At 48.7% G+C, this 23,244-nt stretch overlaps 5 protein-coding genes across 5 annotated transcripts; 3 read left to right on the forward strand and 2 right to left on the reverse strand.

Moving 5' to 3' along the window:
- Positions 1–860: 860 nt before the first annotated feature.
- Positions 861–1,211, forward strand: K441DRAFT_607244 (uncharacterized protein; the record flags this gene model as incomplete). The annotated part of the gene is made up of 1 exon (XM_067645432.1): positions 861–1,211. The coding sequence occupies one exon, from the start codon at positions 861–863 to the stop codon at positions 1,209–1,211; it is 351 nt and encodes a 116-aa protein (XP_067506347.1).
- A 1,742-nt stretch (positions 1,212–2,953) lies between these two features.
- Positions 2,954–8,462, reverse strand: K441DRAFT_551105 (uncharacterized protein; the record flags this gene model as incomplete). Its single annotated transcript, XM_067643081.1, has 3 exons — positions 2,954–3,076; positions 3,137–4,210; positions 4,263–8,462. 3 exons carry the CDS (start codon positions 8,460–8,462, stop codon positions 2,954–2,956), a joined length of 5,397 nt encoding a protein of 1,798 aa, XP_067506348.1.
- A 6,026-nt stretch (positions 8,463–14,488) lies between these two features.
- K441DRAFT_675753 (uncharacterized protein) lies at positions 14,489–17,120 on the forward strand (the record flags this gene model as incomplete). Its single annotated transcript, XM_067650884.1, has 3 exons — positions 14,489–15,983; positions 16,073–16,530; positions 16,599–17,120. 3 exons carry the CDS (start codon positions 14,489–14,491, stop codon positions 17,118–17,120), a joined length of 2,475 nt encoding a protein of 824 aa, XP_067506349.1.
- A 1,412-nt stretch (positions 17,121–18,532) lies between these two features.
- On the reverse strand, positions 18,533–22,493 carry K441DRAFT_550279 (zinc metalloprotease-like protein; the record flags this gene model as incomplete). The annotated part of the gene is made up of 10 exons (XM_067643049.1): positions 18,533–18,709; positions 18,803–19,702; positions 19,749–19,814; positions 20,035–21,143; positions 21,192–21,631; positions 21,685–21,781; positions 21,844–21,982; positions 22,033–22,061; positions 22,111–22,162; positions 22,356–22,493. The coding sequence occupies 10 exons, from the start codon at positions 22,491–22,493 to the stop codon at positions 18,533–18,535; spliced, it is 3,147 nt and encodes a 1,048-aa protein (XP_067506350.1).
- Positions 22,494–22,517: 24 nt separating this feature from the next.
- Positions 22,518–23,129, forward strand: K441DRAFT_656885 (uncharacterized protein). The gene has a single exon (XM_067648083.1). It carries the CDS (start codon positions 22,601–22,603, stop codon positions 22,754–22,756), a length of 156 nt encoding a protein of 51 aa, XP_067506351.1. The 5' UTR covers positions 22,518–22,600; the 3' UTR covers positions 22,757–23,129.
- Positions 23,130–23,244: the final 115 nt, after the last annotated feature.

Here is a 23,244-nt window from a genome sequence, read left to right on the forward strand (position 1 = left end):
TGATCGTCTTTGGCTACCGACACGCAAGAAGCCTGTTGCAGTGCCTGCAGGCATTCTAGCTGTCGCCGCGTAACCTCATTCGACCAGTAGCAAATCGGCCGACGTGCCCCGGCTTACAGTGCATAACCGGTGTCAAGCCAAATTCTAACCTTGGCATCTAGGCGAAATAAGGCTGAGCCCCTCAGGTGCGGCTGAGCCTATTGGGTCAGTCACGAAAGTGTTTATGGGAGTCTAACCAATAAGTAAATCCTATCCAGCGCCACCGGACAGAATTCCAAACCCTATATGAAGTATCTATCCAATCTATTCGCATAGAACCTATCATAACATCGCCGAACACGACCAGTCCCATGTAAAACCTGCCCAGGACTGAATCACTAGGTGAATTGAAGGCCTCGAGTAGCATTGATCGAACGATGTAGTCATTTAAATCTCTGCTTTCGACCTGAAAGCCTGCGTCTGAGGGCACGGTCCTTTTTCTAGAGAGGAGGTTCGTCATAGGATCCTCTCTGCGTAGTCTAAGCCGTCTGAAAAAACCCTAATTCACAACGATTGCTTTGGTCTCGTGCAGATTTTAGAGAATAATATGCCAATATGCTTATCGACCATGATTACTGGCCAAAATCGACCACCATGTGACCGATAGGCCTTCAGCTGGAATGGATTTAACTCGCCTTTCAACGCAGTAGAGATGTATATAAAAGCCCGACCTGTCCAGCTATCGGAACCCTTCTAGAGCAGTTACAACCGCTTGAAGTCTTCTACAATCTACCACAAACCCAATTTTCTCATAGCTTCTTGCAAATCCTAAAACCTATCATTCTTTCCTGTTAGGCAAAGTCGCTTAGTTTTAAACCAACATGGCTACGACAACTGTTAAACACTATCTCACCACTGTCAATGGCTTTTACAGCGGCTCAGTACGAGGCAATTGGGTCGCAGTGGAAGAGGACGCATACAAGAACGCGAAAGCCCAAATCTTTCACGACCTATGCAATGACCCGCAATCCGCGTTTGTACAAGTGGATGGGGAATCCAAGAAGATCCAAGATCACGGTCAGAAGTGTTGGTATAACGGCAACCACCCAGAGAAGGTTATCAGTGAGCACGCTCACACCGACTACACAAAGTTTCCACAGCACAAGTTCAAGAGTTGGCAAGGAAACCGCACCATTGAGTTCGACTTTGAGATTGAGATCACGCTTATTTGATGTGGTATCAGTTCTGTGGATGATCCGTTGGTGCTTTCGTGCAGTTCTGGTAGAAATCAAAGGTTTGAGGACTATAGTTTGATTTGCAGTTTTGATAGGGCAAGGCGGGGAAAGTTGGAGATGTCTTCCAAGCTAGCGTCTTCATTTCTATGCTTAGGTGCTGGGGAAACAGTGATATCACTCTGGAGAGATACGTTTTCGGATTCAAGGTCACAATCAGCACAGATCGCGCTACTCACACTCTTTTCGGCATTGTTGTGAGCCATGGTTGATCATAGTTTGAGGCAAAATTTAAAACGGGTTCATCAACATGTTCTAAGCAGCGGTACTAAGCTTTATACTGGTGATGTCAATGCTGGATCTATTTTTGGATTGGTTTGGATATCCAAAATTCAAATGTAGATCCGGTTAATAGTTTTGATTAGCTGATTTGAATTGGATTCGAAGCCCTGATTATAACTGGATATCCAACAGATCCACATCTATATGTAGGTGCGTACAGGTCGGCGCGACCACGCTGGAACGTCGGCCCGATGTAGTCAGTTTACCACAGCTTATCTCTTACCTCAGTAGGCTCAGACGTGATTCCGTTGGTGCGGATTTTCATAAGCTCTCAGACGCTTCGCAGAAGATTTTGGTGATGGGAGTACACAGGGATTCTGATTGGTCTAGGAGTTAGTGTGCAGCCCCCCGAGTCACCTGGGATAAACCTCAGCAGGCTCAGACGTGATTCCGCTAGTTTCCCTATCCGCGTTCAATCAAGGACTGATAATGGTTTCTCTAATTTACACTAAATAGTGTCCTAGCTGCATCCCTCTGAGAACTCATTTGTGAGCCTTTGAGGCAGTGTCTGGTGCTTGGTGAAAACATGAGGATCATGAAGGCAACCTATTTCCAATATTGTCGCGTTTATGTGGAGAAGAGGATGCTATTGCGGGCTTAAATCTAAATATACAGCCGTTGCGACAAGTTACTCGTCATTTACTTGACGAAGCCGGCTGAGCGGGGTGTGAAGATCGTGACTAGGCTAGTTTTTTGTGGATGGACAGCAATTTATGATAGCCTCAGATACGCATATTATCGTGACGAGATGGAAATGACAGATGCACAAGATGGAAAATATACATAGAGGGTATAAAATGCGGACTGAGTTACGGTTGAAGTTCTTGACTTAAAAATGACCTTTCCAGACCAACCTCGGACTGGTAGGCTCAAAAAAGGAGAAGTCTTCGTCCATAATCGAAGAACATCTCCAGAAACAGCCAAGCACGGCCAGCAGACAAACATCTGGAACATACAACACGTCCCGGACTCGCCCAGATGGCAGCCAAAAAAATATGATACAATGGATCTGCCCTCAATATAGACGCATAACGGGAGGTATAACCACAAATCGAGACAGCCGCAACTTTGTTCGTGCGCTTTCAAAAACAGGTAAGAAAGAAAAGAGATTACAAATAAGAAATGCCAGAATAGCAGACCAACCCAATGCTTCCCAAAAGATTCCTACGCGAGGAAATTTTTCTGTCCAAATTCGCACGCGGTTCTATGACACAGGGAGAGGTAGATTTTATACACAAAATCAGAACGCCGCGCTTCGAAGAGACCGTGAGCCAATGTAGGGAAATTCCCGCATTACCGTCTTCAACTCCAAGAGAAGGGTAAATGGAAATGCGTGAGAATCATCGGAGTGAAAGAAAATCGTCGCTTTAGGTGCAAGCATAGAAAAAGGGAGTTCTCGTTCAGGACTCATCAGGAAGGATTCGCGCAAAGTGCTTCTCCCATATCCAGCCAACGGTATGGGATGCATCATCTTGATTTCTAGCAAGCCATAGCTCTCCTTTCAGGCCAATGACATCGAAAATCTAGGGGAATAGGTTTAGTTTCCTTGATAGAGTGATAGTGACGGTAGGGAGACTGCTCACCTCTCCAGGGACGTAGACAAGATACGGATACCCCCCCTCTCTACGATCATGTGCTATATTGAATTCAAATAGGCTGGCTGCTAAGAAAAGTACTTCGGGTTCGTCATTGTTCTGTTCTTCTGGTGTTTCAGTGCCAGTTGGAGTCGGTGAATCAGACATTGGTAAGGCTGAAGAGAAAATACCAGAAGATCGTGAGTATGAGGGCGCAAGGAGTGTTGAACCATTTCTTTGCTCCATTTCGAGGCTTAAACGTGGGAAAATGTTGCTAGGCTCGCTAGTTCTGCCTACTCCAGTAGAAGGTCGGGGTTGTGGAAAGTTCGATATGGCAGGTGTTGTAGCATTAGTAGACCGTGGCGTAGATGGTCCTCTGCTCGAAAGCGCAGATCCAGCGCGCATCCTTCCTATAGGTGATGTTTGAGGCTGATTGTCCAGAGGCGGAGTGCTATCGAAATTTTGCCACGTGAAAGTTCCGCTGAGTCGCTGGTTGACATCGGGGGTTGACATGTCACTGCTAAGCGACTCAGTTCGCTTTGTGCTCGTGAAGGTACTCGACTTCTTATAGGAGGAGGCATCGTCCGGAACAAATGTTTGTGCTGGGGAGAGGAAATTTGAGATCTCTGTTAATAGTGTTTTGTTGCATACGCCCAAGCTCATAATCGGAGAACAGACGCTGTCATAATCGCTTAGAAACCTTTGAACGTATTTGGCCATATCGTCGGGGAAGTCTACAGTCCGCTCGGGCGGCTTCTCCAGTACTGACTGCAGTTTCCTCTCGCAGGTCGACTGCCAGGTAATCTGGATGTTGATCAGACTCAGCAAACACCGTTCAACTAACTTCTTGGTGAGAGCGTAGAGTTGTGGTAACTCGATCTTTAAAGTTTCGTTGAGAGCACTCCATTGCTCCCCAGCCTCCTGGGTTTTCTTGTCGGGTTTGTCGCCTCGATCCTTGATGGCTTTATACCGAGCATACTCCACGATACGTTTTTTCCGCTTTTGCATCATCTTCTGCGGCTGGTCATGGAGTTTCCAAAGTGTCATTATCGGCTCGATAACACACTTTCTTACTGCAGCTTTCTGCGTATTATTAGCCAACAGGTAAGCAAATGGTACTGTGGAGATAACGTACATGGTCTGGGAGGGCGACAGCCGTCAGCTCCTGCATAATCTGGCCGTACTTCCGCCATTGGCTCTCAATCTCCAGGCTGGGGGTCTGCCCAACATCTAAGTACTCGATGAGGCCAGCAACTTGATTATTGCATTGATCGATGTAGCTTTGCACATCATCCATATACTTTTCGACGTCCCTCATCACTATCTGCAGTTGGAAGAAGTGCCCACCAAATTTCTGCGCAACTGCGTCGTACTCTTGATCGTCCACAGAATCGGAGAGTCCCACTTGCTGTTTGAACTTTTCAGTTCGGCGACCAAAGGCCTTTGTTAGGCCAGCGGGTAAACGTCCGTCTGACTCTTTCCGTTTACGGTTGACAACTTGGTCCAAGAGCTCTGCGCGTTTCTTCGATTCGTTAATTCTGACCGACATGGCCCTTAGTTCCTTATGCGCAGAGTCGAGAGCCGCATAGTCGGGATGGTCCTCCGGTGTGTTTTCAAGCAGACTGCTTATTAGAAGTGGGTACTTAAGAACTCTTTGGGTTGGTTTCACTAGCAGCGAGTCCAAGTTCCAGGCCTGCGTGATGTCGCCAGCATAGTTGTGACACTCCGCCAACCATACCTTGACTTTTGGTTTATCCTGCAACGCAGATAGCCTTTGGTTCGCAGCATCGTGATTTTTGAGATATTCTCCATAGACTTTCTCCATACGAGCCATGTTTCTCCCGAATACAGCACCTATGGATGTCTTTCTGTCTTGCTCTTCCTTTGGTGGCTCAGTTCCAGTGGTAGTAGATTGATCAGTGGCAGTGCTGTGAGAGGTCGAAAAACTGCCTCTCTTAAAATTCCAACGATTCGACTTTTGCAAAGTATATATACTTGCAGCAGCTGGTTTCAACGCGGCAAGGAAATCTTTTGAGAACTCTACTATCTCGGCGCAATTGCCAAAGAGGACTTTTCGGTCGTCCTCTCTGATAGAGTCTATGGAAGTAGATGTTGCTTTGTAGATATCTTCTACAACCATCATATCTTGAAGGAAGGTTGACTCCGTGTCGACTAGTTCTTTGACGAGATGCCTCCGTTTCTTTAGCCGTTTTGTTTCAGTAGTATCTTCCTCGACAGGGCGTTCCTTCGGTGACTCTTGTGACAATGCAGATACAGGCTGTGGAGTAAGAAGAACGGGTGAATCATCGAGCCTCGCAGCGTACTGACCGGTATTTACGTTGGGGAGTGCAGGTGGAGGGGCTGCAGGGAATATGCTGGACGGAGGGTTTCGACTATAGACGCTGGGCGAAGGCGGCGACCGTATTCCGCGTTGGTACATAGGCGTCTCATCGATTGTAGGAGGTTGTGGCGGTGGCGGTGGAGAATGTGAAGGTAAAGGTGGATTTTGAAATGCGGGAGAACCCTCTGGAGGTGCAACTTGGATTGCAAGCCCAAGGCCCTCGCCCGCAGTTTCAATTTCCGGCAACTGGGGATGGTCGTACCGAGATAATCGGGGAGTGTTGTCTTCAGAGGCTTCGTAAGGAGGATGTACAGTTGGAGTATGTGTCGCATTTGGTGCCGGAGAGTATCTCCAATCCTTTGGTGGCGGAGTAGGCGGAGTAGGCCTGTAGTTATGATCGTTGTGTTCTGAGTCTACTTGGCCGTCATGGGAACTTCCTTCCCAACGCGAGCTTGTTGCTGAACCCCGAGAGTAGCGTTGAGGCTGTGTATATATAATGGCTGTTCCTCGGTAGTCAGCGTCTGGAGAGTCGTCCAGACCAGCGATGTCCAGAGATCCCAGCCTCTGCTCATATTCTTGTTCTTGTATATTTGTATTCTCAGCGGGCGGCTCCGGAGTATTATTAACATCACTCAGCAGCCGGGCAAGATACGTTTCGGTGGCTTCCTTGGAGTCCCAGTCCTTATGTTGTGCCAATGCGGGCGAAACAGCACGCACTTGTTCCCGGAAGCCGTGTGCCATCTCGGGTGTGACGAAGTTAGAGTTGTGATAATGCTCTAATACCCTGTTAATAGTGCTGTAAGCTTCGCTGTCTAGTGTGAGATGCCCATTCTGAGGCATAGATGGTATAGCTGGGGTCCATTCTTCATCACGGTTGCTTCTGAATGCAACGCTGACTGAATCGTCCGGCATAACCGACGAGCGATTATCAAAGGGGTCAATAGGAGACTCTTCTTCTTCCAAAAACGATATATTGCCGGAAGAGTCCAAGGGCTCAATGCGCCATATCTGTGAGCCCATACTGATACGTTGCGGAGTCTGAGTCGGCGCCTGCCATGGCTGTTGGTTCTGGTTTATCGTTGGAGTATCACGAAGCATTATTTGAATGGATTCACTGTCATCCACCTCCGATGGGTTGTCATCTCCAAAGTCTGTGTGAGAAGCATTCGAAGGGCTCTGTTCTCGTAATTTCATAACTTCGTTGAGAACTATGCGATGGCCTTCATCTAGTTGAAGAAATGTCTGAGGTGGGAGCACGTCATCGCTATCTCCTGGTGTCGAGGACTGAGAAACATCGGCAACATTCACTTCTTCGACTCGTAGTGCTGGTTCGTCATACTCTGACTGTCGGATCGGTGGAGTCATTGCAAACCCTCCAGGCATTCCAAGTACCGGAGATTCTTCATTCTCGAACTCAGTCGTTCCGGTTAGTGGCTCTTCAGGATTTTGCTTCGGGAGATCTAATGTTTTGAGCGTCAGGCTTTGCCTCTCTGTAGGGAAAGACTCATGACTTTGACTCTTCTCGGGAAGATCAGCTTCAGCGGCTTCTGAGACGGCGTTGTCTTCACCGATATGTGACGTATGGTGGTTGTGATCTACTGCCTTGGCACTTCTCTTGTTTATCTGCTTCTCAGCCTTCTCAACGCTCTTCAGGTTCTCTCGAGAGGCTTTCTCTAGAAGCGCCCTCCTATCCGCTATCTTTAAACCGCCTGTACCAATATCTTTGCGTGCCCTTGATCTTTCAGCATGCTGGTCCCGACCCACGGTAATGTGCCTGCCAGTGCTTCGGGCTCTCGAGGCAGAGGTGGATGCGATTGATACAGGCTGTCGATCACGTGAATGACGGAGCCGAGGCGATGTTTGCTGAGGGGGCGCGTGAATGACTGCCTTCAAACTGTTCCTACTATTCGGGCGTTTATTTGGGCTTGAATTATATCTCTTCGAAGATAGTGTGGTAGGAGGCGGTGTTTTGTGTCGTTGGCGGGGAACGTGTGTTCGGAACCGCGGTCTTGATTCTCGAATAGGCGAGGTAGGTATATATGCAGCATGTCCCAGCGCGGATCCAGCTCGCGAGGATGAGTGTATCGATGAGCCGGAGTCCGAAGTGTTGCTGGGCCGTCGTTTCGGAAGAGGAATCTTCGAAGGCGGAGACGGCCTTCGTTGACCATTCACGTCGATCGTTAAGTGTGAATTTGATGGAGTATTCAGCTCTAAAGGTTTGTAAGACACGCTCGTCGATGGCGATACTGTCATGTCGCTGCGAGACCTCCGATGGCCTCCGGCAGACGCCGTTCGATCGGGAGGCATCACACCTATGTCTGTAGATAGAGACGATTGGTAGGAATCTTCGATGTTGGACTGGCTCCTAGAATGCGTTGCGATACCGTTGGTTGGATGAACACTGGAATCGGATCCTCGACGCCGCTGTGCAAAACTAGGTATGCCATATCCAGGGCCTAACGCTCCATCTTGATCACCAATAACCTCCCCAAAAAAAGGCTGACGCTTTGAGCCTGGTTGTAGGTTTTGCGCGCTTACCCCCGAAGACAATCCAGTTGTTGACCCTGACCCTTGAGACCCTAAACTCTGACGACCGGTATTTGTTTTCCGCAAGCTTGTTGGAGAGGCAGGAGCTGGCTGAGGCCTTTCTCGGGGTTTCAGATTATTGAACTTGTAGGACCCATACGAGACCTCTCTGGCTGAGCGAGAGAGAGGGGATGTCGTCGAAATACGGGGGAGTGAGGTAGACGATTTCGACGCGGGGGTGGTTCGAGAAGGACGATGTCGAGGAGAGGCGGTAGGAGAGGTTGCGTTCGCGGACTGGTCGAACTTCTCCACGAGGCTTTTCACTGGAGGTCTGCTAGTGTTAGGCAGCGCTGGGGCGGACTTTGCAGTCGATAGCGACGAGGGGTGTGTTGTCGCCGGAGATTGTAGGCCTCGAGTTGTGATGCGGGAGTTTAGAGGGGCTTGTCGTTGTCGAGCAGTAGTGGTCATGCTGTTGCTTCCTGTGTCCACGACTATGTCCGGTCGGTTCGAATGAGGATTATAGGAGTAGAAGGCCTCCGGTTCCTGGTCCTGATTGTATGCATAATTATTGTATCGTTGCTCGTCAGACTGCTGCATGGCGATTTAGTTGATAACGCCGAGTCTCCTTAACCTCCCATATTCCACTGTCTAAGGGCAAGGATAGACGTGGTCGTTGCTCTTCCACTGGTCAATCAGCCTGTTTCGGCGATTAGAGACAGCCCAATAAATGAGGCAAGCCAGGGTATCCAATATGTACAACTCACACTGAACCACTCGAAAACTTGAGAGCCAATGAAGGCCGTGGGACGGGACAGGCGTGTCAGAGGCTCGGACGATATCCTCCTCAGGCCCAGGGGGTTGGGCGCTGCGACACACACGATGGCGACGAGGATTAAAACTTGAAAAGCGAGCGGCGTGAAGGGAGGAGTGAGTTAAGTGAAGAGTCCGTAGGTTAGGGCTCCGCTGCCGTTTACCACCAGCAGGCTTTAGTGGTAGCCGGTTAATTGGGTCGCCTGCCTCGTCCTCTCCAATAGTCCGCGTTTGAGATCTGCCGGAGAAGAATTAGGAATACTGTACAGGACAGAGTGCCCTAGAAAGTCCATGCAGCTCGTAATCAGCAGCTCAAAAACTCTTGTATGCAGATTGCGACATGTGCTGGAGGTGTTGCGGAGAGGCAGACGGAGCTCTGTGGCGGACAGTGCTCTTACTGGAATTAAGGCGGCTAGGACCACGCTCCTCAACGATCCCCTCGATCCGCCCCTCTCCCCGGCTTTCTACAAGGGGGGTACATGTGCGGACTGCTAGCGTCTAGGCGGATTTGTATGAACAAAGTGAAGGATCTCATACATTCTATGCCAAGAGGCTAGCAATCCGCACATGTACCTCCCTTGTATGCCTGTAATTCAACGTTTGGTTTGCAGATAAAATTGCTTGAGTATATTGTGACTTCGTTGTGGCGTACGTAGCGTGCTGCAAATATCCTGGAAGAAATCCCACGTCCGCGTCTAGCTGCCTCGTTTCAGTTTCTATTTCAGGCGAGGGCGAGCACAGTCCTGAAGCCAACAACGCGATACTGTCAACATGGCCCATCTGTGACCAGGTGTACGTTCTCTGAACCGCAACGCGTTTACAATATTATCTACACCGCCAGCATGAAAAGAAAGCGAAAAGCCGATGTCGGGATTAGACAGGCCAAAAAGCCAAAGCATGCCTCAGCTGGCCAATGTGCCAATGCCACGCTTGAAGGCGCCGAACATCCTGTGCTTTGTCGCCTCATGCCTCAGCTGGCCAATGTGCCAATGCCACGCTTGAAGGCGCCGAACATCCTGTGCTTTGTCGCCTCATGCCTCAGCTGGCCAATGTGCCAATGCCACGCTTGAAGGCGCCGAACATCCTGTGCTTTGTCGCCTCTACCCTCAATTGCTCACCCTGCGCCAGTACCTGCTGTCACAACTTCCCACGTCCTCCAAGAAAAGGCGGCGGCGAATATCACAGTTCGGTCTAACCAAACACGTCTGTGACTCCGAACTGACGCGTCGTGACGATGCTGAACTGTGCCATCTACTGGACTCAACTTTAATCGGATTGAGCCCGAAGACCTACAAGCCCAAGGGCTATGGAGACTACAGGGCTAGAGATATTGAAAGCTTCTTACAACAACTACCAGAGTCAACCGTGGGTAGTAACTTCAATCCTGTATACTTTCTGCAGCCAGAGGTAAGCCTTTTCTTTCTACTGGTCTTCTCTCTCTGTCCTTGTCCATGAAGTAGAAATATGAAACCATTATGCTATCTCAATTCTCTTGCGTCTAATATCTTGCATGCACTGACGAATCCTAAGACTGTTAATTTTGTCATATGGCTGCTCTTTAAGAGACAATCTTCTTCTCATAGACCCCCGCACCTTCTTTGCCATGGTTTCCAGCGTGCCTCTGCGAGAGGCCAGAACGGCCTTGCCCTCAGTGCTTCACCAGGTATCCCAGGAATACTGCCCCACTATCCAAACAGTTATGTGGAGACCATTAAAGGCCATTTGTGGTGCCGTGTCCACTCTCTCCTAGGACAAGGTGGGGACCGCATAATGATGGACCTCCTCTTGGACTGCGGTATCTTCTGTTGTCTTGATAGTGAGAGTGAGAACTACTATCAGCTTAGTGGTCAGTCGTGCATTATTGCATTACTCCGTTTATCTAACGGAAGTTAGGTTTCCCGGTCTCTGAGCTCAAATTGTTGCCAGACTCGAAAGAGGATGTTGAAGGGGCTGCACCAAAAGCCCCGAAGACTCCTAAGATACGTATCGACAATGCGCAGTCAATCGAGTCGAGAAAACCAACAGCAATACGTTTCGTTCGAAGCCGAGTGCTCTATGCCAGGGCAGCCTTGAATGCCAAAGGAGGAGTGCGCTTCGGCATGCGTCATATCCGTAAGATTTAGGATAGAAATTTGAGCAGGACATTTACTTACTCACACAACAGATGTGTTGAACCGCTTTCCGAATCTAGAAGACCACCAACAAACTGTCCATATCATGAAATACATTTTCCCTCGCCAGTTTGGATTGCACAACGTTTTCACGTCTAAAATCGACCCTCGAGATACTGCCTTACCATTCAAAGACTATACCTTACGCGAAAAAGAAATCCAGCAAGTCTTGCAACGTCAATCTTCAAAACGAGGCATATCTAGAGCCAAGATTGATGACATGAAGTTACATGTTCCGAAGAGATTGAGAGGCGAACCCATCTCCCTGGTTAACAAGCTTCGCAAATTAAATAAAAAATGCTCATATATAGAACTGCTGCGCCACTATTGCCCCGTAGAGGTAGAATGATCGCTGCTCGTGTTCGAGGCTATAGCTGACTGTTATAGGGCCTTGATTTATCCCCAAAACCGGACTGGAGGAAGAATCCACTTCAACCTAGTTTGGACGGAAACACGGATGAAAATTCCGTGCAATGCGACAAGGAAATTGGCCCATCAAATTCGAATAATAGAACAGTTGAGCAAACTTGTTTCACTGACCTAGCCAGTCCGGTGGCGCACGTGTCTGCATTTTGTCGCGCCGTAGTAATGAACGTGGTGCCCATTGGATTCTGGGGTGACGAACAGAACAAGCGCATTATTATGCATACAATCGATCAATTTATTCAGATGCGAAGATTTGAAAGTCTTACTCTACATCAAGTGATACAAAAATTGAAGGTGAGCAAGGTCACTATCATGCAAAGCACCATTAATCAGTTTCTTAGATATCGAGTATATCCTGGCTCAGGCCACCAGGCACCTCTGCCATGGCAAAAATGGCCAAGACTGACTTTGCCAAACGCCAGGAGATATTCCTGGAATTCATTTACTATATCTTTGACTCGTTTATCATACCTTTGATACGATCGAACTTTCACGTGACTGAATCAAACGCTCACAAAAACCGCCTTTTCTACTTTAGGCATGACGTATGGCGAATGCTCTCGGAACCATCTTTGACGAATTTGAAAGTTTCAATTTTCGAAGAGATGCCAATGGAATTTGCTTCAAAAGCACTATCCTCAAGGCCAATTGGTTTTAGCAAAGTCCGATTGCTCCCAAAGACGACTGGTGTCCGGCTGATTACAAATTTAAGACGGAGGCAGCAAACGATGAAGAATGGGGTCATGATGCTTGGACGGAGTATCAATTCTGTCATGACTCCTGTTTTCAATGTCTTGAACTATGAAAAGGTAATTACCGCTCGTCTTGTTAGTTTATGAGTCACAGCTTAGCATTATGTCTAGTCCCTCCAACCCAGTAGGCTCGGTTGCTCGCTCTTCTCAATTGGAGATATGTTCCCTAGATTGCTGAAGTTCAGATCATCTCTAAGAGAACGTGGCTTGTCAGAATCGAAGCTGTACTTCGCAAAGGTTGATGTCCAATCATGTTTCGACACAATCCCACAACAACGCCTGGTTAGTATGGTTGAAGGCATCCTTTCCATCAACGAATACCAAATTGGCCGTCACGCCGAGATAAGTTCGCTCGGCCAACTGCAATGCTTAGATGGGCCTCGCACAAATCCGTCCCCCATCACAAGATATGTTCCCCACAGCAGAGCTGCGGGAGATCTTTCATCTTTTGAACAGCTTCTTCGAAACAAGTATGTTGGTGGGAAATCTAATACAGTGTTTGTGGATTCCGTAGTGCAGAGATTCGAAACCAAAGAAGATGTGATGCGCCTGCTGAAGGAGCACATTGAACGTAATCTCGTCAAGATAGGTAAGAAGTTCTATCGACAAAAGAACGGCATCCCGCAAGGCTCAATTCTTTCGAGTTTGCTGTGCAATTTGTTCTACGCAGAGCTTGAGCGTGACCTTCTGGGGTTTGCTCTTAATGAAGATAGTCTCTTGTTACGACTTCTTGATGACTTCTTACTAATAACTACTCAGCGAGAACATGCCGAGAGATTTCTGAAAGTCATGCATGAAGGCCACCCAGGGTATGGTGTTGTAGTCAAGGCAGAAAAGTCTTTGGCCAGTTTTGATGTGTCGTTGGGTAATACCCATCGTATTCCCAAAGTACCCTCTAATGTTAAATTCCCATATTGTGGTGTCCTAATTGATACAGTCAGTCTGGAAGTGAGCAAGAGCACTGACTGCAATGGCCGAGGGAGTGAGTTGAACGAATTGTTTTTTGCAATGCACAAGCTAACGAACAGCAGAACTCGCCGATTCGTTGACAGTAGATCTCACAAAGGTTCCGGGCCAGACATTTCACCGAAAGGCTCTCAAGTAAGTCATTCGTTTATTTATAGCTTTCCGAAAATCATTGTTTTCGTCTAGCAAGCGATTGCATTACTCGAAATCTGAATCACTTTGAGTTTACGGACTGAGGCTTATGTGGAAAAGCGCCTTTAAAATCCAGCTACACGCCATGTTCCTGGACACATCATTCAATTCGGTACCGACTGTTCTTGCCAACCTATACCAGAGTTTTCTCGAATCAGCGGTGAGGTGTTTCGAGTATGTCCGGCATCTCTCTGCTTTGAAGGAGCCATCTTCACGACTGCTTATCAGTAAGACTCTCCACATTCCGAAATAAGATAGACCCGCAAAAGGAATAGCGCGAAGTGTGCGTTGCCGATCCAGCCACAGTCAGCTCTGCTAACTAGAATTGTTCCTATCATGCAGAAACAGTTGGCAACCTCGTTGCACTTGCTTTCGTAATGGTGCAAAGGCGCACGCTAAAGACGAGTGGTGAGAAGGATGGTAGTAAAAATAAAAGTACGGTGCGAAGAAGGCAAATTCAGTGGTAAGTGGCTTGAAGCAGGTGGTCTCAGAAAACGCCGCATCTAACGGGCGCGGGCAGGCTTGCTTGTCAGGCATTTCGGGCAGTGTTTCAGCGCAGGCAGACCCGGCACGCCACCTTGTTGGCCTGGTTGAACAGCAGCTTGGCTGCCGTCTCGCCGACATGTCGCGCGGATGCACGGATGATGGACAACGCCACGGCTGGGCGTGCATAAGCTCGACCCAGGACTTGGAAGATGGCGGTCTTCTGCTCGCTATCAGGATCAACATGCAGCCTCGAGCCGGATTTGTTAGCTCAGCTGCTGGCTAGTTCCCATCCGTTCGGCCAGAATAGGTCGCAATCTTAGATAGTTTCAATCGTGAACCACTTCATTGGATGCTCTCGCTGCTCTTGCTCCTCTCGTCGTGATGTTAGAAAATGCCTGGGCGGGGCGTCGGAACCAGCCAGCCACACCAACCATCCGGTTTCACATCCGCCATCTCGAACACTGCGAACTGCGGCAGTCGCTGAACTCCAATGCTTCCTCAATTGCTTCCTCCATCTTCATACTCACTTGCAAGATACTGCCTCAACTTTGAAAATCATTTTGTTGTGGTCAATCCATCTTCGCAGCTGCCTTCAGCGTCTTTACACGTTTGCGCATCGACCTCGGGAGAGCAGGGGCCATCCATCTCAGGGGGATCGTGCCGAAATTAACGTGCAAAACGGTCCCTGATCATGCCCAGTCTCTTCATACCATACAATCAGCAGGCTGCTGTCCATTATTCTAACAGTCCTCATGAGCTGTATCCTTTTCCAGAGCATGAGTACGTCTACTCATTGACCCGCAGCGCCCATGAGCCGGGCTGCGGTAAACACTCTCCCCCTCTCCCAGCGATCTGCACTCCATTGCACCCGTTGAAGCTTCAAAGACCTGCTGCGCGGCCTCTGATAACTACAATGACTTTCTCCAGGGCATCCGCCATGGCAGTCGATGCGGCTCCTGGGTCGCCGCCAGACCTGACCAACAGCAAATCCTCGAAGTCCTCATCCTTTCACTCCTCGAGCTTATCTGACATTGCCGGCCCGAACGACATCTCCCATTTCGAGGATATAAACTTGGACGACCTGCATGCTGCGCTCCCCTCCGACCTCTACCACTCCTATACCGCAGGGCCTGAGCATGGCCGTCCTTTGGCTCGCACGTCTATCTCTCCTGCAAGAAGCAGCCGAAGCAGCACCCACACATTACACTCTTTTCGAGATCTGACGAACGGCACGAAGCCCCGATATCCAAGTTTGAAGGGGCAAGTTAGCAGCGCTTCTCGAGGACAACCAAACCCGAACACACCGCGCACAATCCGCAAAGGTTTTTCTTCACCTTCCGCCCCTTCGCTCACCAACCACAACCTCTACATCAACGGCCGACGTTCACGCTCACCCTCGCCTACACACCCGCAGGTGTTCTCTACCTCCCCAAGATCACTGTCTCGAAGAAGTTCGCGCACATATCTTGACGTATCCCCGATGGCACTCTCTACTTCATGCCGCCAATCCTGGCAACCTAGTACCAGGAAGACGGTCGAGGAGCGCGAAGCCGAGTACGACGACTTGGACGAAGATCTTCCTGAGGATGCAATTGTCTGGAATATTCCCATATCGCCTCGCCCCGCGCACGAACGATCCGCTCCTCAGAGCTCGCAGCATACTTCTCCCTCGCTATCTCCAAGTAGCTCAGGCAGTGATATACCACCTATGAATAGCACGTCATATCCTGTATCCAACACCGACTGTGAATCCTCCGCTATTTCAGCGTCTTCGAGTCTATCAAACATCGGAGGGGAAAACGCCACACCCTCCAACCAGTCGCTCAGAAAGACGAGGACACGCTCATGGCACCAAACATTCTCCGGATTGGATCCAGACGCTAGGGATATTACAGAAGCTTTAGAGGCTTACCGGGAGGAGACTGCGAGAAAGCACGAAGACCAGGTCCAGAACGGCGGAACCAATACGGGGACATCAGAGGACAAGCCTAAAATTAAGAGCTCAATCATTGAACTGCCTCCTCTGAGAAAAGGAGACCCACTCATTGATCCGCTAGGGGTCTCTAAAGAAAAGGAAAAGGTTTTGTCTCGCACCCGACCCTCGTGGCTCCCACCAAAGGATCCTAAGGAGGAGAAAAAGCATTTAAAGCAGTATCAATTGATGATGGCACATGCTGAAGCTGCCGGTGAGCAACACCCCATCAGTCATCCTCGATCCCGTTCCCACCTCTAGTATATATGGAGAGCTCTAGACTTAGTACTGATTTACTGGCAGAGAATCGTAGGTTGGCCAAAATCCGAGAAGAAGAGCTCCGCCTGGAGAAAATACAGAAGACTCTCCTCCAGATGTGGCAAAACCACATAATTCCGAACTGGGCGAGCGCAGTCCATGGTGTCGAATATACCAAGAAAACTCGTCGCCTCTTATACTTTGGAATCCCCACCAAGTTTCGTGGTGAAGTTTGGAAGAAGGCAATTGGAAATGAGCTCCAGTTGAAAGAGCAAAGTTATTACCTTGCCCTCGAGAGAGCAAGAAAATGGGAAGTCCGAGGCGTCAGCCAGGAAGGAGATGAGAAGTGGGGCTTAATCGAAGCAGCCGAGACGGATATGGAATTCTCCTTTCCGGAGCTGAAAATGTTCCAAAGGGGCATGCTACTGCATGAGAACCTTGTGGATGTTGTCAAAGCCTACATCATGTATCGGTCTGATGTAAAAGCGATATTCGGCATTCACGTGAGTATTCCTTTTATCTCACTCCGACTTATCTGCGTATTAATTATCCAATACTAATCCCTCATTAGGACATTGCTGCTGTTCTGTTATTGAACATGTCCGCTCCTGATGCATTCATCTGCTTGGCGAATCTGCTCAACCGTCCTCTTCCTATGGCGTATCTTGTTAAGGATTCATATGGCCAAATGCAAGCTCATCATACGACTCTAGAGAATGTCAAGAGGAAGCTGCCAGTTTTGTACGGCCACTTTGAATCCCTCCGGTACGAACCGAGCAATTGGCTTGGATGCTGGTTTGAGTCGTTGTTCACCCATGGTCTGAGTTTGGATCACGTCTGCCGTGTGTTCGATGCATATGTCTTCGAAGGCGATGCTTTCCTCGTCAGAACTGCCGTCGCAGTGCTGATGGCATTGGAAGGAAGATTGTATGGGACTGAGAAGGATATTCATGACTTGATCTCTTGGGAGAGCAGGGCGCCGGGCCGGCCTAAGCGCCCTTACTGGGACGTGGGTTCTCCGGATGACTTCATGAATCTGGTGAAGGAGGCGGGCAAGAAGGATGAGCCGAGTCGTACACCTAATAGCAGTTAGCTGTGAGCGACCTCGACCGCGTCTTGGAGTTTAGCTGCTACGACTCACCCTGATGTTGATACCTAGACGTCCGCGATGGCCTTAAGAGGTTGTTGATGAATCATGAGGGATGGTGGTTTTTCCTTTGCAAAGGTATCTCGCAATCGTGCATGGCTAACGGCGTTTCTCATCCCCTCAGCGGGTCTTTTGCATTCGATACATTTTGTGGCTTCTGGCTTGTTGTTTCCGACACGTCCGGATCAGAGCTGCTGGTTTTCTTGACGAGCTTGGTCTTGTCTGGATCTTGCTCCCTTCTGGCTGCTTTTCTTCTGGTTCCAGCTTGTGGTTTCAACTTGTGGTTCCTACTTTTGGTTCCAACTTCTTGATCCTACTTCTGGATTTTACCTCTCCAGCTGTCCGTTGACGGCTGCTACTTTATTTCCTCTAGCCGATGAGCTGGCATATTGAACGGAGGACTATTTTTGCGAATTCCTTAATTGTAGACTTATTATGGCGAGCGCTAGGTGGGAAAGCGCGCAGGCTTGCTGATAGTGGCGATGTGGAGGTACGCTTGCACATACTGCCGCACACATGCTATCACACATACGCCAGAACTTGTGTATATAAATTGGGGATGGGAATAGATAGGGAGGGGAATGCACAATCATAGTGTTTATTCGCCTTAACTGTGTAGTTTTGGGGGTAGTTTCACGATGCAGTCTAAACTCCTATTTTCTAGGTCTTCGAGTTGATTCCGCCAACTTACCTAAAGATTACGGCTTTTCAAACCCACTCCGAGCTAACAACCCACCTAGATACTTTATTCCTCCCTCCAATCCGAACCTCCTACAACATCCACCCCAGCCCCCCCATTCCCACTACCCAGACACCGCATCCTCCGAAAACCAGCTTCGTTCATACATCTCGCCCTAGCACAATGCCCCACCGGACTTCAGTAACTTAGTCCTCCTGGGCAGCGCTTGGTGGGTACGAGGGCGCAACTATCCCTTTCCTACCCTGCCTACACCCACTAACGCGAGCAAGTTACAGCACGCAGCATAGCGCTCGTGTGACTGTTCTGCTGTGTTGCTGGTTAAAAGAGAGTGAGGTACTGTGCCCCTGTTATGTTTGGAAAAGCAATAATATGAAGATAGACGCGTTAGGTAGATGATTTATGTTTTTACGAGGCAGAAGGTTGGGAAGACTATTAAAAACCGAGGAGAAAAGGTGCTCAAGAACCGAGCGATGGCAACAGTAATCAACAAGTGATGTCTAAGGGAAGTGGAAGCAAAATTTAGTCAATTCATATAGGGTTAGGATAAGTAAACCTCTAGCAAGGCAGTCTATATCTCAATCCCACTTACGCATAGCAAGCTATATTCTAAATGCATCAGTGACCTTATACTAGCTGACCTACTTTTAGACCAAACGCATCAGTCTTCGTCTTTTTCACCATCCTCAATACCTTCATCGTCTTCGTCCTCTTCGTCTTCATCTGCATCCCCATCTTCCTCGCCATTCTCGGGCATCAAATTATAATCGTCTTGGAAGAATGAGAGTGGCTTGACCCTCGGCTTGAACCCGGCCTCCTCGAAATGTTTCTTGAGGTCCTATACCAAATGGTGTCAGCAATTATTTATCCTCTTACCATGTGAAGCGACAGAAGACAGAAGGAACCTAGTGCAACAGCGAAACAAACTCACCTCCTCCATGATACTCGCACACGTAACCACCAAATCAGCCTTCCCGGGCAAGAAAACGGGCAGCACAATCTCCTTGAGCACCTTCTTGATCTCCTCAACCCCAACCTCCCTCACCTTCTTCAGCATCCCATCACTCCATGTTTTCTCAATGCCCCTCACCACCAAGTTGACGAACCCCAGATTCGCCGCCGTCGACATGGTCGCCTGCTCATCCACGAACTCGACCACAATGGACGAAATGGCGCCTTCGAGCGCGTGCTTCTCGAACGCCCGCGCGCCGGAGATGAATTCTTCGACCACCGTCCGCGCCGTCTTGTACGCCTTGAAGGCGTCTGGCGAGCGGTAGACTCGGAAGCCTAGCAGGCCGGTGTCGTTACCGCGCGCGAACGACGTGCCGTACGCAAGGCCAGTACCACGAACAGCCGTCCAGAGCGGGCCTTCGACGGCGTCGAGGTAGGCGAGCGCAACCATGAGGGCGGGCAGGGAGGGGTGGTGGTACGAGTCCAGGCCGCGGGCGGTGAGGAGGAGGAAGGACGAGTCGATTGTCGACATTGGGATGATGTAAGCGAGGGAGCCGGGGTTGCGGGCGGCCTCGCTGAGGTTGGCCGCGCGCGAATCGAGGGGGTTGAGAGGCTGCTTGGTGTCTAGGGCATCGGTGAGGTGTTTGAAGGTGGAGACTGGGTAGGAGAGGCTCTCGAGATTGGCAATTACGAGGACCCGCATATTGGAAAAACGAGCGAGGCTCTGGCGTATGATTTCCATCTGGCCGATTACGATGTCGGGGGAGGTCTCCAGAAGGCGGAAGATGCGCTTGAGGTAGAGGGCTTTGACAAGAGTGTTCTGGGCCCGGCTGGAGGATGTTGGGGCGTAGTGGATCATTGAATCAACCGCGTAGGCCATCTAAGAGGAATTAATACTATTATGCATTATCTCCAATAGAACTTACGCCATTGCCGCTTCGCTTCTCATCTGGTATGTCTGCTAGCATTTTGGTGATGGTAGTGCTGAGTCTCTGATATACATTAGCAAACAATTCCACAAGGGCCTGAAATGGGTCTGAAAAGTCTAGGTTGTTTCAGCATTCCAGTGCCGCGAACCCCAACTGCTCGGAAGGGCATTCGAGGAGGGAAGCAGGCCATAAAAGCATAGAGCCCTCCAGTCCCTATTGGCTTCGGGTCTGATATCCTGATATGGCTTTTACAGCCTGGGCTACTGAACAAAGTGGTGCTCACCTCTTCATCAAATATACTATTGAGCAACAGCTCTCGTAGCCATTTCACAGCAGTCTCAAATTTTTCGGGCTCTATGACAAACTTAATACGAATGAGCTCTGAATTGCCGACAGCGCTGCCAGTGTCAATACTGTAGGTGATAGTATCTTGCTCGAGCTCTGCGACAACCTGCTCGAATTCAATTCGTTTGCCATCCCGATTTAATGGAGTGTTGAAAAAGTTCATTAGGTAGACCGCCAGTAATGGCTTAAGCTGTAGTGGCACCGAGCCGGTGCAAAGAATTAAGCTAAAATGGACGAAGTTGGTTGGGATGTGCTCGAAATGGATGAACAATGGAAGTCTACTTTCATCTTTGTCAACAATCTTCTGCATTTCGTTGTCAAGAAAGCCCATCTTCTTTGCTAGGCCAGAGCGTGCAGTGGTAGTCTGGAAGAAGTGAATTGAATCCGTTCCGGGTATTTCAAATTTTTCAAGTATCTCCTTGGGAATCTCCTTGTCGTTCTCTGCTTTGGCTTCTTCAAGCTTTTTAGCAAGCTTATTAAGACCCTCCTCTCCTAGGCGCTCCTGTTGGGCTTTGACTCTAGCCTTCTCGTCTCGCTTCAGTTTCTTGGACAACTTAGCCGATGGAACGCCTAGTATAGAAACATGGTGAGCATCTGAGATCCATTTCTTCAAGAAATCCCGCCAGTCGGTATCGTTCCATTTGTCAACCTCATCAAATACTTTCAATGTAGCCAAGGAGTCAATGAGGTCAGATCCGTCACGGTTTCCGAACAAATGGTCCTCGATGATGGGATCCGCAAAAATGCCATTTGATGACTCGGTAGCAAACTTAACCTGTCTTTTGAAGCGATGAAGGCATTCCTTGAGGTATGCCATATCAAGAGGCTTTGAAGCTGCATCACGGAGAATTTCGAAAAATCTTTTCTCCACGTCTGCAAGTTTCTCGGTTGCTACACTGCTCAAGGTGAACCAGATGACCGTGTCTGGACGCATGTCAATCTGGTGATAAACGCCGCTGGCGAGCTGTTCTTTTTCTACCAGGGTATTGACCAAAAGCGATACGGAAGACTCGGCCAAGTAAGTAAGAAGTACGTTCATAGCGGTTTCTAGATTGTTTAGCGATATGTCACTGTAATTGAACGCATTTCACTCACCGAGCAACGAGTTATTACAATCCGGACCAAAGAAGCCAATCAGTATCTCACCAGTGGATTCATCATCCTCTGGAAATTCGACAGTATCAATAATCGTCTTACTGAGGGGCGGGGTTTTTTCGGACTCCACCCACGGACGCTTGAATGGAGCATCTAGGGGCGGGACACAATCTAGAATGCCCCGCTCAAACTCATCAAGAATCTCAAGAAGATCACCGTGGTCTACCTCACCAATCAAGATAAGCCGAAGGTTTTTGGGTTGGTACATCTCGCGATGGAATTCGCGAATACGTTCTGCGGTAAGAACACGGAGTTGTTCCATCATACCTCCAGTTTCGTAACGAAAGCCATCGCCTTCAGGGTAGATGAGACGTCGTGCTTGCAGTTCCATCAGCTCACCTTGAGTGTTCTGGACTCCCTGCATTTCCGAATAGACAACGCTTGTCCATTATTAGGACTACCGTTATCACCAACAAGAGGTTATTAAACTTACCCTGCGTCATTACCTGTCACATCTATGTGATGAACCTCGGTGTAGCAACCAGCATCCGTAAGGGTGGGCAGAATAACGTGATCAAGGTATATAGGGACTTCATCAAAAATTAGCCAGTAAACTTTCAGCAAGTGGTATTCAAGAAGGGGAGTATCTTACGAATCTGAGCGAACCCCTCCCATCCTGCAGTATCTAAGGTATATGCAGTATGATCCGTTGCTGTCCAAGCATTCGTGTTGGAGTACGATCGAGTTGCAATTTTATCTAACACGCCTTTATACGGGTAACTTCTGGAACCCTTCCGGCGGTTAGCGACACAAGGCTAAGACGTGGAGGTCATAAGCTCACCATGAAGCACAAGTGCTCTAGTGTATGAGCTATGGAGATGTTAAGCACGATTCAGAACAGTTATGCGTAGCCACTAACGTGCTCCCGAATCATCATGAATTTCCGTTGCTAATGCGAAATATCCATACACCTGGGTATTAGATTGTTAGTTCCCGTTCTCGATATCTGGTGTGACTTAAACTACAGTATTAAAGAAATCATTGAGTTCACTTTGATTACAGCAACTCCACTCTTGGAAAAAATCACAAAGAATACCCAGGGTGATTACCACAGTGTACCACTAAGATTTCCGAAAAGCTGTTGCAGACATAAAGGAGACTAACCTTAGGTCCCTTCCGATCCACCACACAAACTCTCATCCCAGTCCTCTCGGATTCATATTGTGTGAATTCGGCAAGAGTATAGTCGGCTTTGAAGTTCTGGATCTTCTCGAAGTGTGACGTGACCTTTAGGGAAGGCATGGCTGACGACGAGCGCGGAGTCGAAGGCAGTTGAATTTTTTGAACTCCAATTACAAATGCGGAATAGATACTGTGCGTAGCTACTGTCAGTAGCAGTACCCTCGAAAATGCCGCGGAAATCAAGAGTCTTAGCAAGAACCAATTGCTGCCTGTGCCGCAGCCTGGCTAGTTCGCCTCGGCGCTATTCACATTTTTGTAGATGCTCGGTTTTGACCAAGAACCGTAAGATAAAAATGCAGAAATTCCGAAACGAGGAACTGTAAATATGGAACTAGAAATTTAGAACATGACGTAGAGCTTGTACTCCAGCAGAACCATTTGTATGCGAAAAGGTGTAGCAAACATAGGGGTGTGGCATGGCACAAAATAAAGCAAATCAGCCCTACCTCTAAAAACAATAAAGCCGCCCAAATATAGTTCTAACTATAAAGCAAGCAAGCTGACGGAAACTAAGGAAATTGCCCACACTGCTGATGTATGTATCAGTCAGCGATTGATGGCTTTGGCCAAAAAGTCTTGACTATGTGCCGCCCAAACGCAAGTAGAGATTTTGAAAATATACGCAAGGACATACGGTATTTCTTTGCTTGTGTATCTGTCTACCACAATATTATCTTGACTTGTGGTATTGTTGGATTACGGACAGATGTTGTCTGTCGCGGCGTCTGAAAGGCTTTTGGGGAGAAAATGACAAGTCACATGGAACCGTCAACAGCCTCAAGCAACACGCCAAAGCCAGCTCCACAATCAC

The sequence above is a fragment of the Cenococcum geophilum genome, assembly GCF_001692895.1.
Source record: "Cenococcum geophilum 1.58 unplaced genomic scaffold K441scaffold_12, whole genome shotgun sequence".
Taxonomy (NCBI): Eukaryota; Fungi; Ascomycota; class Dothideomycetes; order Gloniales; family Gloniaceae; genus Cenococcum; species Cenococcum geophilum.